The 15156-nt window shown below is 33.6% G+C and overlaps 1 protein-coding gene across 3 annotated transcripts; it reads left to right on the top strand.

The window, feature by feature from the left end:
* The first annotated feature begins 1469 nt into the window (after positions 1 to 1469).
* On the top strand, positions 1470 to 13815 carry LOC141660705 (alpha-glucan water dikinase 2-like). 3 transcript variants are annotated; one of them, XM_074467701.1, is made up of 31 exons: positions 1470 to 2072; positions 2159 to 2268; positions 2353 to 2431; positions 2519 to 2610; positions 2700 to 2853; positions 3553 to 4002; positions 4812 to 4922; positions 5016 to 5114; positions 5212 to 5343; positions 5685 to 5773; positions 6294 to 6428; positions 7427 to 7589; positions 7674 to 7763; positions 7900 to 8085; positions 8372 to 8431; positions 8518 to 8580; positions 8749 to 8808; positions 8922 to 9074; positions 9154 to 9237; positions 9632 to 9808; positions 9918 to 10024; positions 10185 to 10398; positions 10528 to 10631; positions 10712 to 10838; positions 11182 to 11307; positions 11694 to 11804; positions 12068 to 12166; positions 12263 to 12436; positions 12507 to 12599; positions 12936 to 13051; positions 13429 to 13815. In XM_074467701.1, the coding sequence occupies exons 1-31, from the start codon at positions 1995 to 1997 to the stop codon at positions 13631 to 13633; spliced, it is 4041 nt and encodes a 1346-aa protein (XP_074323802.1). In that variant the 5' UTR covers positions 1470 to 1994; the 3' UTR covers positions 13634 to 13815. The 3 variants fall into 3 exon arrangements, 2 of the variants coding, with proteins under 2 accessions (XP_074323802.1, XP_074323797.1); XM_074467696.1 differs by having other exon boundaries at positions 3550 to 4002; XR_012549881.1 differs by lacking the exons at positions 12507 to 12599; positions 12936 to 13051; positions 13429 to 13815 and having other exon boundaries at positions 3550 to 4002; positions 11694 to 11837; positions 12263 to 12298.
* Positions 13816 to 15156: the final 1341 nt, after the last annotated feature.

Raw genomic sequence — 15156 nt, 5'->3', positions numbered from 1 at the left:
TAAATCCCACTATAAATTGAATTCAAATTAATAAATATTTTGAAAAGATTATATTAAAATTTATTTAAAAATTATACAATATTAAGTTAGTCGGTGTATCGCACGGGTTTTTATTGGTAAATTTAAGGCTTAATGACCTTTTAACCCTTAAAGTATATAGTGTTATACCCATCTGCCCCAAATATTTGAACTCGTATATTTTAACCCTTAAGGTATGAGACTTCGTACCTTTAGCCTTTTTTTTACTGTTATCGGTATATATCGGAGGAGTAAAAAAGATATTTTACCGTATCCGAATTATACTCTAAAGGGTTAAAATGTATATATATTACTTATATTTTGAGGGTTAAAATATACATTTTCTTATACCTTCTGAATTAAAAAATATATCATAATATATTTTAGGAGGTAATAGATATAATTAGGGGTGAACAACAGGTTAGAACCGGACCGAACCGAACCGGAACCCAAAGAACCGAGAACCGAAATAACAATATTTCAAGAATCGAACCAGACCCGTTTATATGTAAGAGACGAACCCGAACCGGAACCGAACCGTAAATTTCGGTTCGGTTCAGTTCCGAACCGAAAGAACCGAAGTTATATTTTATTTTAATTTATTTATTTTACATATTATTTTATATTCTAACTTTTTAATTTTTGACTAGTTTTGATTATTTATTAAGGGTAACTTAGTAAAAAAAGATTTTTATTAGTGGTGGATCATTTTAAATTCGATTACTTTCTAATATATAAGAAGAAAAATATTTATAAAAATATTCGAAACTCCATATATATTTAAAGAAACGAGTAATATTATAAAATCATATTTTTCTTAAAATTTATCTAAATATTATAAATAAGAAAACATAATACGTAATATATAGACATATATTTATATATATTTTTATATTTATTCATTTATATACTGTTCGATTCGGTTCTTACGGTTCTAGTATGTTAAGAACCGAACCGAACGGAGAACCGAAATTTCTAGAAAAACAAGAACCGAACCGGACTCGAATTAGTGAAGAACCGAACCAGAACCGCAATTTTTGATCGGTTCGGTTCCGTTCTCGGTTCTGAACCGGTAAATGCTCACTCCTAGTCTTCTAGATATAATAGAGCTAATAGGTCCGGTTTGGATTTGGTTCTCGTAAAAAAGAAACTCGAAACAAGTTCAACTGATTTTTGTAAATAATAAAATTCAATCAATTTTTGTAAATAAAAACCAAACACTTAACCGAACCCTAAAAACGCAGAAAGCGACAAATTGAGTGTATTCTTTTTGATGGAGTGAAGTAAAAATTGTGGGAAATGTGCACACCAGCCTCTCTGGTGCATCCGACTTTGAATCTGCTTCCCAATGAAAAGCAATACGCATCTACTTATATACAATTTCTATGCCATTATGAGAGAATCTGATCCCTTAAACTTTGAGCAATTCAGAGTGTCGCTTCAAATTTTGGGTAATCTACGCATTAACCTCGTTTTCAAAATAAAAGGAATGTACTCGTTTTTCAAAATGAACAAGTAAAAAAAGCCGGAATATAGTACGTCTACGTATTGATCATTCATTTTGGAATTTGCTTTACAGAATTATTTATTTTGTTTTACATATATTAAATGCAAACATCATCGGAACTTAACAATGTGTTAATTGTGTCATAAAAAGCAAGTTTAACTGAAATGTGTGATGTTAAGTAGTTTAAGATTTGTTGGTTCTTTGTTAAGAAGCAATTAAAATGTCAAGAAGTGACATTTTAGTTTTTGGGAATTTAGAACAAGGTCCAGAGATTGATTAAAGGGAATAAAGTGAACTAGGACAATATGAATGTCAAGAAACGAATAGAATCCACTTCGCTGCCCCACGTCCTACTTTTCACTGGAATTAGAATAACTTGATTTTAGCTCGTATATATGGTATATTTTGTCGTAGAGTATTTTTCGTTTCATATGCAGATTTCCGTGTTCAATGCCATCGTTGTGTTACAATGGCGTCAACAACATCAGCTGTCTGTCAGCTTCCTAAAGTTCATGATTACAAGCTTTCAGATGGATTGGAACTTCAGGTAGCAGTTTTCTTTGAATATTAAGCTTGTAAGTGTTTTTTATTCAACTTCTGAAATTAATAGACTTTCGATAATTTGTGCGATAGGTTAATGTAACTGGATTCTCAAATCGACACGACGCCAAAGTAGAAATTCAACTGAAAAACTGCTCAAGAGCATGGATTCTACACTGGGGTTGTACTTACCCCGGAAATACGTAAATTTTGGAACACTACTGTTGTTTTTGTAGCACTCCAGTGTCTTGAAAATGTTGATTCAGTTCCTCTTTTTTTCCTTATAGGAAGTGGTTTTTTCCTGTTGATCGTCCTCCAGGAACAGCAGTTTATAAACAAATGGCGCTACAAACACCATTTATGAAGGTCAGTATCATTTCTTTAGTCATGTTTCATTTGATCAAACACGGAAAATTGCTTATTATGTGAAATGCTTCCTAAATTGAGCTGCAGAGAGAAGATATAGATGTTATTCTCATTCAGCTACGAGACCCTAAGATACATGCTATAGAGTTTGTCATAAAAGATGGCAGATACGATAAATGGTATAAAAATTTCTCCATCTACTCCTCCTTTGATTTATGATTGAGTCGGATATTATTTATGTTCAAACCTTTTTGCACTTGAATTTCAGGATAAAACTGGGCCAAGGAAATTTCCAAATTCAAATTCCAAAATATGTAACAGATAATCCTCCTCTGCTAATACCAAAGGATTTGATTGAACGCAAAGCTTACACTATCTGGGAGAGTAAGGGTAGGCCGCATAGCTCTCCGATACAACAAAAGGTAATATATGCAATTAATTACAGCTAGCATTTATGCTATTGATATATATATTTGAAAGATTGGTTGAGCATGCTCCCATTCCAAGCACTTCAGGAAGACGCTACTTTTTTAAATTCTTTTTATTATAGTCTTGCCTGCTTCACTGAAAGTCTTATTGAAGTTTCTTCCAGAATCTTTGTTCCTTCAGTAACAATTTTCCTTCCATTTTGAGAAGAAACAACACCACCCAAAACTTTGACCTCCTAACCAATACATTCGATGTGTTATCTTTAATTGAATGAATGTGAAGAATCCTGAACTAGTGTAACAAGTTTATGCGAGATTAGACCCAATAAATAATATGTGCAATTTTTTTTAATAATTGCACTATAGTGTATACGATTGTAACTTTAAAAAATAGATTGTACGATTGTAACTTTAAAAAATAGATTATCATTGGCTGTTTATATACTGTGATAAATGATAAGTGATTAATATCAAAATGGGTATCCTATCAATTTAGACAAGTCATGGGAGAAAAGCACACAATTGTATCACGTTGCTTATGTTTTTATTTTATGCATTCTAATTTTGATAGTACAATAAATTATCTCACTGGATTTATATGCAAATTACAATCTGTTTGAAGTAAAAGAAACATTTAGGGAAATCTGGGGGAAAAGTTGTTTTAGTGATATTATGCTTCTTTATCTGAAGCAGCAAAATTATGATGATGCTCTAAGAGAGATCCAGAGTATGCTATCAAAGGGGGTTTCGCTGAACGACTTACAAGCTAGCTCTCGTGATGCAACTAACAATGTGGTTTCCATCAAGAAAGAAGAGCAGTCAATTCAAAGATCTGGACAAGCTAGCTCCTGTGCTGCAACTAACAATGTAGTTTCCATCAAGAAAGAAGAGCAGTCAATTCAAAGATCTGGCCAATATGCTGCGAGTAATAACATTGTTGTAGTCAAAAAAGAAGAGCAGCCAATTCAAACATCTTACTCCTTACGCAGGAGATATGATGTTCAAAAGTGGTTGAATAAGTACTCCCAAGACGAAGAGAAAAAGCCTACTCCTTTATCACCAATCGATGTGGTTGAGAACTCTGTGGGGGGAGAGAATGTGATTTTGAGGCAATCTTATCATGTTTGCAACTATGAAATAGTGGTTAGTTACGCATTCCTATTGTTTTTTATTTCATGAGCTCTTTAATCTTGCTAGAAGCAGTAAACTACATGAGATGTCAACAACTTGGAGGATGATGTTAAGCACAGTTGCATAGCTGGATTGTGTAAAGATATTGATGTAAACATGTAACGAGCTGTACATGATAATTTCACTTGAACAGTTTAAGTATCAAGTCATTTTAATTCTGATCTCAGGTCCTAGTTTTTCAATTTATGTTAGTAATAGAGTCTTTTATGCTTTTTAACGAATAGCTGGACAATAATGCTGGAAAAAACACATGGAAATATTGAGAGCAATAGATATTTCCTGCTCCAATGTGTTTATTGTCTGCATTCCATTTTCTGAAAAAGCTTTCGTTGTCTCAATGTGTCTCAACTCTTTTAAAGTCTTAGTGAAGAATCAGCTACACGGTTTGAGTTTATTTCTCAAGTTTTTCTATTTACTGCGATGATTGTATAAGTAGTACAGAAAGACGAACTTCTACAATATTATGGCCACACTTATAGTTTGTATCTTTTTTTTGGATCGGTATACAGTTATGCCAAGGGCATCAAGTATCATTAGCGCAGAGCTAACATTCAGGTTCTTCAAAAAGAATTGTAAACATTGTTATAAAATCTAGTTTGGCCATAATTTAGCGTATGTGCATTTGATTTTGTCCAGAGGATCGTTCTTAAATATAAAAAAACTTGAAATTGTTTTTATTATTATTTCATAGTCGCTATATTGTCCATTGAGATTGAGCGCAGATGTTATAGGGTAGCTAGTAACCTGCATTTAATTTCCAGGTCCTCGTGAAAGTTGTTGCTGGTGATTGTCATGTTCTGGTTGCTGGAAACACCAAAGGTGCTACAGTTCTTCACTGGGGTGTATCCAGTTTAACCCCCAATGAGTGGTTGGTGAGTCTGCAGTTCTATTATTCACAGGCCTTTTCTTGGAAACTACACGGTGTATTCAATTCCATTAATATATTGTATTTCTGTTAATTGCAGGCTCCCCCAAAGGATATGTTGCCTGAAAATTCCAAGTTGCTGGATGCAGCATGTCAAACCTATTTCACAGACATTTCAAATGCCAAAGGAGCTTTTCAGGTAGTATTGGAGATATTCTTTTGAAAGTCAATTTTTTTTTTCTTTTTGACTCATTGTTGTAAGTTTCGAAATGCATGTTTGTGTTTTCTGTCTGCAGTTAGTTGATATAAATCTGCAGAAACGAAAGTTTGCAGGGATCCAGTTTGTCATCTGGTCAGGAGGTTCATGGATTAAAAATAATGGGGCAAATTTCTTAGTAGGCCTAAATTCCTACAGTCCAAACGGAAAGGTTTTTCCAATACTTTTTAGTCGATTTTCATAGTACTTCCTGTACTTATTACTATTGTCCCTAAACGGCAGTAGTTAAACTTAGCATTTTTGCAATGAAAAACAAGAATTTACAGCAGAGACCTTTTGATATATATTCTATAGTTTGATTCCACTTAAGGTGAAGTATCTAAACAGAAGTCATACTGGCTTAAAAATCAGAAATAGAATTGAGTAAGAGATGATCATATAATAAGGATCATGTTTAATGACTGCATCTTAATGGTTTTGAACTTTAAGTTTGTTTACTATTTTTTTTTTGAAATAGAAAGCATGAAATTGATTGATATATCATTTCTGCAGATTGAACATGATGGAAGAGGGATTCTCAAATGGCTACTTAATGAAATATCACAGCGAGAGAAAGAAGCTGAAAGGTCACTGATGCACAGGTGAGTATGAAATTAGAAAAAAAAAGTGTCACTCGATTAAATTTGTAACTTCTTCACTCAAAACATAGACTTGTCTACTTAAATCAAGGATGGAGCTAGATATGGGATATTAAGATTAAATTTGTAACTTATTGACTGAAAACATAGCCTTATCTACTTAATCAAGGATAGCGCTAGATATAGGATATTAAGATGGTAGGGACAAATCGAATTTCTTTCAAGACTTAAAAATTCGATCTCGCTTTTCATCAACTATTAGATTGTCACACACATTGATGTTCAAATTGAAATTTGAGTCATCAGTCTCAAGACAAGGATTTTGTTATGCTTATTTGAGATTTACTTGTGTGACTCAGAATTCAATTTTTTTTAATAATGATTATCCAGTCACAGACATTGCTCCTTGAATGGACCTTTAAGTCATGTGACAAAAACTGTTGCATGCCAAAACAAAATTAAAAGAAGAGGGAAAAATGGATTACAAGTGTCTATCTTGATTTTGTTCATCCATTTTGCACAGGTTCTGTATTGCAACGGAGTTGACTGAACGCTGTAAATCTGAAGGTGACATGGGGCTTATTGGTATATTTGTGTGGCTGAGGTTTATGGCTTGCAGGCAACTTAATTGGAATAAGAATTACAATGTCAAACCTAGGTAGAGATTACTTCTTCTCTTTTCCTCAATAAGAAAATTTAGAGAATATTTCTTATCTTTCTGATTAGTGATTACAATTTTATAAGTAAAGCCTGAAGTCAGTGTTACCTTTCAGTTGTCCAAAATATCTTAAAAACACATTAAATTCCAAATAAAGGTACATAATATGTTAACGATATCTGAATTTGCTCACTTCCATGGCATTTATGGCCAATTGTTAGCAAATCAGATTTAAAACTGTTTTGGCAGATCAAGTAGTCATCTTATATATTTGTCATTGTGGCCTAAAGCAAGACCAAGTAGCTAGTTTAAATATTAATTAGAAGATACTTTTCTCTGCTGGTTTTGTATACTATTAAGAATGCGAATTATTGAATTGTTGAGTCGATAGTCATTTTATTAAGTTTGAGAATTAGCCAATCTCAAAATCCAATTTTAATTGTACTGAGGTCGAAACTGCAGTTAATGAGTGGTTCTGTGATCTCTGTTTGAATGCATCTTCTCTCAGAAATTGGAAATTTTATGTAGCAAAAGTTATATATTGTCTGTGATTAACATATTTATTTTGTGATGGATTGAAATGAAACTTTGGTATTCCTACATACAAAATTTTGGTATACCCATAGAACCGAATCATTCGAGTAAGAAGTACAACATGGGGTTTTATCTTTGCTTAAGAACATGGTTGGCATGCCTTCAAGATATTTGGTGTATTACCAGCTTTATTACTTTCCAGCACCAAGAAACTCATTATCTGGATGTGAACTTTATAGAAGTACGAATGCAAAATCTATAAATTCTCTGCTAATTAGGGGTTGGGCTTAAAACATCTGTTTCTTGCAACATTTGAATTGATTTCAAGATTTTAATTATTTAACTTGTATCACAAGAGTATAACATACATTAACCTTATATCACAAGTTTTTCTTATTTTTCTCCTAAATATATGCCTATATGAAGTAACAATGTTCAAGAAAGAATTAGTATCTCTCTTGCAGAGAAATTAGTGAAGCTCAAGATAAGTTCACAAATTTACTTCAAAAGATATATTTGGAGCAGCCAAGCAATCGCGAGATTGTGAAACTAGCCATGGGATGTGTTGGCCGGGGTGGCGAAGGTCAATCTGGACAGAGGATTCGTGATGAAATACTGGTGCTTCAGGTGCATCTTCTCGATCTTGATTATTTACTCGTGAACATACTGTACTTTAAATCTAAGCTTCTTTCCTGTCATTATAACTTTCAGAGAAACAATAACTGTAAGGGTGGCATGATGGAGGAGTGGCATCAGAAGTTGCACAACAATAGTAGCCCAGATGATGTGGTTATATGTGAGGTATATGTTAATAAGTGTAAAGAGAGATCAGTAATTATAATTCGAAGCTATTTGCAAATATTTAACACAATGAAGTCTAAGAAAACAATTGTTTGTGTTACTTATTTCTTTTTATGCTATAAATCTATTTTCACAGGCACTTCTAAACTATGTAAGATGTGGTTTCAGAATAGATGTTTATTGGAAAACTTTGACAGAAAGAGGGCTAACAAAAAGCGTGCTTGCAAGTTATGACCGACCCATTCTGTCAGAACCTAAGTTTAGTCCTGATACCAGGGAGGGACTTATTCGTGATCTTACGTCATACCTGAAAACCCTTAAGGTGTGTGCATTGTCTGCATGTTTATATACATATATTTATTTATATTTTGTGTTCTCTTTCGTAAAATTTTTTGAGGAATCAACTGAGAAATCCATAGGTCCACAACTCCACATAACTATCCAGTCTGTCTGGTAATGATACTTAGTAACACAGGGCATGATACTTTACAATCATAATTTGCATTCTTCTGTCACGATTTTCTGTCAACTACTATATTCAATCTCAGTAAAGGCTTCTCTTTCAATTCTTATTGGAACTTCTAATTAATTTGGCTAGATTTATGCAGGCTGTTCACTCAGGTAGCGACTTGGAATCCACTATTGACATATGTTTAAGTACTCCTGAGGTAAATGCATATATTGTTCAAATGTTCTGAAGTTAATCAACCTTTTGTGTGATTCTGTTTTTTAAATTTAATTTACTGCATCACAGGGACACGGATTAATGGGAGCTTACAGAAATCCTTCATCCGTTGGATTAACGCTTAAGCTGCAAGTACTTTCCCTCTCTGTGTATCTTCCATTTAGAGTCAACATATGAGCAAAAGATTATCACATCGATTAATTGATACTTTTTTCTGCTTTTGCTCTTTATAGAAGGAAATTTTAATTTTCAGATCTATGAATAATATTTCCATGTCTAAACTTTTCCAATGAACTGCAGGATTATCTTCAATTTATTAAAGCACATACAGGTGATACGAGTATCGGTCCCTTGATGGAGGTTTACTTCTTCAACTTGATCATAGTATATATTATCAAATACTTTATCATTCAATCATCATAAAAGCAAATAACAATTTATTTTCGATTTATTGTTTGTTCTCTCGTTATCAGAAATTACTGGAGTCTCGAATTGAGCTCCGTCCCAGAATTGTTACATCTCATGGAAGATTAAAAGATTTGCTCTTCCTCGATCTTGCTCTGGACTCAGCTGTTAGAACGACAATGGAAAGGGGTCTTGCAAATCTCAATTCCTCGGACGTTCCAGTAATGATATATATATTTTTTGATTTTTAAAATATTCTCATAATTTTTCTAGCAAACAAATTATCTGTTATGTCATTAGGCAATCATGTTCTTCACCACTTTGGTTCTTGAAAACTTGTGCCTGTCAAGTGTTGACAACGAAGAACTTATATATTGTACAAAGGTAATATATTCTCCTTACTTTAAATGCCACATCTTCTTCGTAAATGAACAGCTGTGTTTAAGCAACTATTAATATTGATAAAAGGTAGCATAGTATTTCGTCCTTTGCATCTTATAATTGAACTATCTGTACACTGAAGACTGGCAGTTGGTTACAAATTGTGTATGTTTCCCGATAAATTTGTATGGTGCATAATTTCCAATGGTCAATATAAGTTATCTACAAAATGCTTAGTATTTACTCTATCTACCCTCAGATCACCTATTTATACGTCATCACTACTTCCCCGATAATTCATTTAAACTTGCCTCATAATTTATCTTCGTTAAAAAATTTAACCGATAATGTTAACTGGTGTTCCTTTTTCGACTTTTTTCTGTGAGCACAACCAAAGGACTTGTACCGCGTATGTGAATCATACAAACCAAGCGATGCCAACTGGGCACTGCAAACAAAGGCTGTTGTTGACAGAATCCGGTTAGCACTGGCTGACAAAGCAGAGTTTTACCAGAAAAAGATCCAGCCTAGTGTGCAATATCTTGGTCCTTTACTCTATGTGGAAAAAGGGGCTGTATGTTGATGACTTTGAACCTCATTCCTAACATCAAGTTCATAGTCTATAAAATTTCATTCTTAGCTTGTTGTCATATTATATTAACTGATAACAAATTTGTGTGCAGATTGACACATTTACAGAGGAATTGATTAGAACGGGATCAGCTGGGAGTCTTTCCATGCTTATTAATCGTTTAGACCCGATACTGCGTAAATTTGCAAATTTAGGCTGGTAGGGTTAAAACTGTGAAGCAACAATAAACCATCAATAATTATTGCTTTCATACTTCCATTTTTCTGTCTCTTTTAGTCAGATCAGTTTCACTCTGCATAGAGTGACTTTCTTTGCATAATTTGATTTTACTGAATACTGAACAAAAAACTAATGGCAGTTGGCAAGTCATAAGCCCTGCTGAAGTGCGTGGTTTTGTAGTCAATGTAAATAAATTGATTAGTGTGCAACACAAAGTTTATAGAGAGCCAACAGTTATCGTTGCAAATAAGGTTAGTGGAGAGGAGGAGATCCCTGATGGTGCTGTTGCTGTATTGACATCTGATTTGCCAGATGTTCTGGCTCATGTATCTATAAGAGCAAGAAATAGCAAGGCATGATCTTTTTGTGTATTTTATTCTTTGTACTTGCAGAAATGAAACATTACACTTTTCGGATAGTCTCATGTTTCCTTTGTTGTGGGTATGTTCGTAATAAAAACTAACTTAACTAGCATCTTGCAGATTTTGTTTGCTTCATGTTTGGATCAGAATGTTTATAAGGACCTCAAACTGAAGCAAGGAAAAGTCGTGTCAATCCTATTGAAGCTAGGAAATCTTATAATCATGTATGTCGTTTTAAGTGGTGGTTGGAATTTAGGAGTGTCTCAAGATTTCACTTACAAAACTCCTATGATATCTCCTGCAGGGACATTTCTAGTTCAACTTTATCTTCCAAATATGCACCCTCTTCCTCTAGCTCCCGAGGACTATTTAGCAAAAAAAGATTCAAGGGAAAATTTGCTATATCACTCCAGGAGTTCAGCACTGAGATGGTAAGCTCTTCCACAAGTTTGCATTGGATGTCAAAAAATGAATTATTTAGATATTAAATTTGAGTATTAAAATTGTGGATTGTAATATTACGTTCATTCGTTCTATTGATACCTTGTCTTTTTAATTATGTTCAACTTTCAAGAAATGCTTAGTTTGCATTTAAGGGAATCGGTCATATAGACCTTCCGCTGTTCATTTAAAGTGTGTTCAGTAGGGTGTCTCGTGTATGCCTCAGTAGCCAGTAGTCAGTAGTCACTATAAATCTATAATATACTAGATTCTTTATTTAAGATGTATGCCTTGGAGATGGACATTATGACCGACTGTTTTTGTCCAATATAGGTTGGTGCGAAATCTTGCAACATCAGACTTTTAAGTGAGAGGTTGCCTAGTTGGATTAAACTTCCGGTGTCCATTGCCATTCCTTTCGGAGTGTTTGAGACTATTCTATCGGATGACATAAATAAGGTACAAGTTCTTGCCTTTCGGGCATTTATTTGCTTTTTGGCACAGCTTGAGATTAGGTTGATTTGTTTAATATCAATGTGTACTAGGACATGATTACACCTAAAATATATACCTGTTTTTCATGGTTGCTCACCGCAAAAATTCATGCTTAAGTCAATTAATGCTCAAGAAATCATAATTCTTTTACAGATGTGTTTATTTACCTATAAAGTGCTCACTGTTGTTGCTCTGGCTCCTTGTAGCTTTTAACTTTCACTTCTTAATACCAAATTCATAATTTTTCAAAGACAATGTTATGCAATTCTTCGCATTATAACATGTTTCAAATGCTTGTTTAAAAATTGCGTTTAATTTCATTTTCATTCTATAATGATCGTTTGTTACAGGAGCAAGCTGAGCAAATTTACAACCTCAGTAAGCTAGTAGATAATGGCGACCTTTCAAAACTTCGGGCAATACAAGAAACTGTTCACCAAATCAAAGCACCCACGCGTCTGGTTATTTTTTACATCTTCAGCAACTAATAATAGGTTTTCGATATATATATTAATTCATAAACAAGTTGCATTTTAATGTTCTATGAATTTACTGACCCCACTTATGTTCATAGAAACATGGTACTATTCGAGTCCACTTGCATTTCACTGTTGTATACTGGGCCATATATATTTGCCAGGAGGTTCTTGTGATATTTAGTAATAACATGCTGGCGTTGTTCCTACAAACTTGTGTGACATACTTCATTCTTAACTCTTGATAGATTCTGGAGCTTAAGAGCAAAATGAAAAGTTTGAGAATCCCATGGCTGGAAGAAGAGAGTGTGAACTTCTGGAACCGAGCTTGGGAAGCAATAATAAGAGTAATTTTCGAACCCTTCTACTCCTAATAAAATACTACATGATTGCTAAGAACGGATAAAATAATTTCCTAGATGATTAATTAATTTTTTTGTTAGGTTTGGGCTTCCAAATGGAATGAAAGAGCATATATCAGCTGCAGGAAGGGTTCTTTGAACCATAACGACATTTGCATGGCCATCTTAGTTCAAGAAATCATCAGAGCTGATTATGCCTTTGTAATTCACACCAAGAATCCAATATCTGGTGATGCTTCGGAGATATATAGTGAGGTAAACAATGATTTTTTTTCCGTTATTCATAGAGAAAGCCTTCAAATTGTTAATTTTGGTGCAAAATCAGGTTGTCAGAGGCTTGGGGGAGACCTTGGTAGGCGCCTATCCTGGAAGAGCAATGAGCTTTACCACTAGAAAAACAAATCTTAAATCTCATAATGTAAGTGTACTTCAGATCATTCTTCTCATAATAATGGTACATAACAGGACGAGCTACAAAGTACCTGGCGGTTTTTCTTACAATATTGAAGATATTAATTTACATCATTTAATTCATATTATTTTACTGAAGCAGTTGAGTCATAAGGTCTTGAGTTCAACTTATGTGAATCAATTTCTTCATCTGAGTTATTTTGATAGTCCTTATTTATGCTCTCTTCTATAGTTTCCAATTGTTCTACTGCTTCTCAACCAATATATTGAAATTGACTTCTCTGCCCTATGGATCTAATCTGAATTCCGAATGAACTCTTCTAATATATAATGAGAATGTCAGGTTATTGGCTATCCGAGCAAATCAATAGGACTATACGTTAAACAGTCTATTATATTTAGATCTGATTCCAATGGCGAGGACCTAAAGGGATATGCCGGTGCTGGTCTTTATGACAGGTATGTTCAGAATTACTCATTTTGTTAACAACGATTCAGTTCATTTTATTTATAATGATTACAGAAAAGTGAAATGAAAATAACAACTTCATATATTGCTTCTTTTGATTTTCAAGTGTCTATAGGATCAGAACTTCTGATACTAAGCACCGTAATAGTTAAATTAAACGCCACCAATCAAATGTTTGTATGAAACATACATATCTCGGTCCCAGTCATATCTGATAGAACTTAACAACCTTACTGATTGAATGTGAGTGACCAGTAGATTAATAATGCTTAGCACATAGCACCCAACAGTTTAATATGACATGTAAATTACCATCTTCCAATTACCCGTTCTTTCCACAATTTTGTTTAAAATGATAAATGTACAGCTTACCTATGGACAAAGCACAAGAAGTTGTACTGGACTATTCAAACGATCCGTTGGTGATTGACAAAGCTTTTCAAGCCTCTCTGTTCACAAGAATTGCGGAGGCAGGCAAACTCATTGAAGGCCTCTTCGGCTGTGCCCAGGACATTGAAGGAGTTGTCAGAAGTGGAGAAATTTATGTTGTCCAAAGTAGGCCGCAGATCTAGAATTAACATTATGCTGCTGGTCAAGCGTTACAGCAAACTGATATTTTTCATATTTTACGTATGTTACAATAAATTGGATAAATAAAGAAATAACATATTGATGAACTTTCTACATCAAGGTTGATATTTGAAACAATATATTCAGAATATTTTGATTTTTGAGAAAAGCTAGGTTATCTACATATCAACTAATCCCGTTATATGTTCAAAGTTCCTTTCAAGTTAGTGCATAAGTGTAAATTGCACAAATGAAGAACTTAAGAATCCCCTAAACTGTAATTCTATTATACATGTTCAAGTGTTTCATTCGATCATATAATTCTATTCTTAAGTATCCCTCCTATGGCCTGTCAATCTTCACATGTTTCATTCGATCATGTTAAACCTCTCACGTGGTTAACTCGATCATGAATGAATTAACTTTCAATGAAGTTCCATCGGTTTCTAAGTTGCTTCTTTAACTCGTCTCCTACAATAGTATTATACATGTTTTACCACATATTGATCCCTCCATCTTTTTGTCAATAGTGAAGCTTTTTTGTCATAGAATTACTACAGAGATTTTTCCTCTTTCAAGAGATCACCATTTTCCCATGCTCTTTACAATATATCTCAGGTCTTCTGTATTTATTTTTAGAACAGATACAAGTCTGTTCAATTTACAGAAATATTATAGTATGGTTTTAACCCTTTACAGATTCAAGTCTCACTGGATTACAAGCATTCATTTTGGTTCTTTCAACGCTTCTCATCAAAGTTTAAGGAATACAATTCAGAAAGTTTCAAAGTTTACTTGATAAATTTTATTTGCTGACACAATAGTAGCCCAAAAAATCTCATTTTTAAAAATTCTCACAACATAATGAAGCAGCAAGAAAATCATAATAGCAGGTTCTTGACAAAAAGACATGGTGAATATTCAGCAGAGCATGCACATATGACATATCCGAAAAGATAAAAACTGACTGAACATGAGAATTATAAACATTAATTGATCCAAAATAAAATTTACTAATTCAAAGAGAAAACTACTAAGTTGATCCTTCTATAATAAAAAATGATGAAAGAGATAATCAATTCTGTTCTTTCCGGTGAACTTTTGTGGCCTCCTTCAAGTTCTTGGTTCGGGTGGTCATAACTTGTTTATTATTTGGAAGAGGGCATTAGACTTGCAAATTTTGTGTTTAAACAAGATATTCTTTGATCATGTGATCTTCAGAAAGCTCTTGCATTGACATAGCACCAATTTCATTTTGGAACTTCGGCTCTATAATGGTATGATCATAGCCCTCATTTTCATGTTCTTGTTGATCTAAAATTAGGTTCAGTATTACTCTTAAAATTCCTGTTTATCTTGGAACTTACTTCCAGGACATGCATTCCCTTATTTTTCTCAAAAGGCAAAGTTAAGGTTTTGTAACTAATACCTTTTAACCGTATGAGTAACTAAATCTATCAAGTCTATTAAGTGCTTGTGTGTTCTTGGTCGGTGGCTACAACAATTATCTTTATATGGTTGCTCA

This window comes from Apium graveolens, chromosome 1 (genome assembly GCF_009905375.1).
Source record: "Apium graveolens cultivar Ventura chromosome 1, ASM990537v1, whole genome shotgun sequence".
NCBI classification, from domain to species: domain Eukaryota; kingdom Viridiplantae; phylum Streptophyta; class Magnoliopsida; order Apiales; family Apiaceae; genus Apium; species Apium graveolens.
The sequence above is the reverse complement of the archived record's forward strand: the minus strand, read 5'-3'. Positions and strand labels throughout refer to the sequence as shown.

Coding starts and splice junctions, on each gene's coding strand:
- LOC141660705 (XM_074467696.1), top strand. CDS start 1,995: ATGGCGTCAACAACATCAGCTGTCTGTCAGCTTCCTAAAGTTCATGAT. Junction 2,073..2,158: donor CAGATGGATTGGAACTTCAG/GTAGCAGTTTTC, acceptor TTTGTGCGATAG/GTTAATGTAACTGGATTCTC. Junction 10,839..11,181: donor AGGAGTTCAGCACTGAGATG/GTAAGCTCTTCC, acceptor TGTCCAATATAG/GTTGGTGCGAAATCTTGCAA.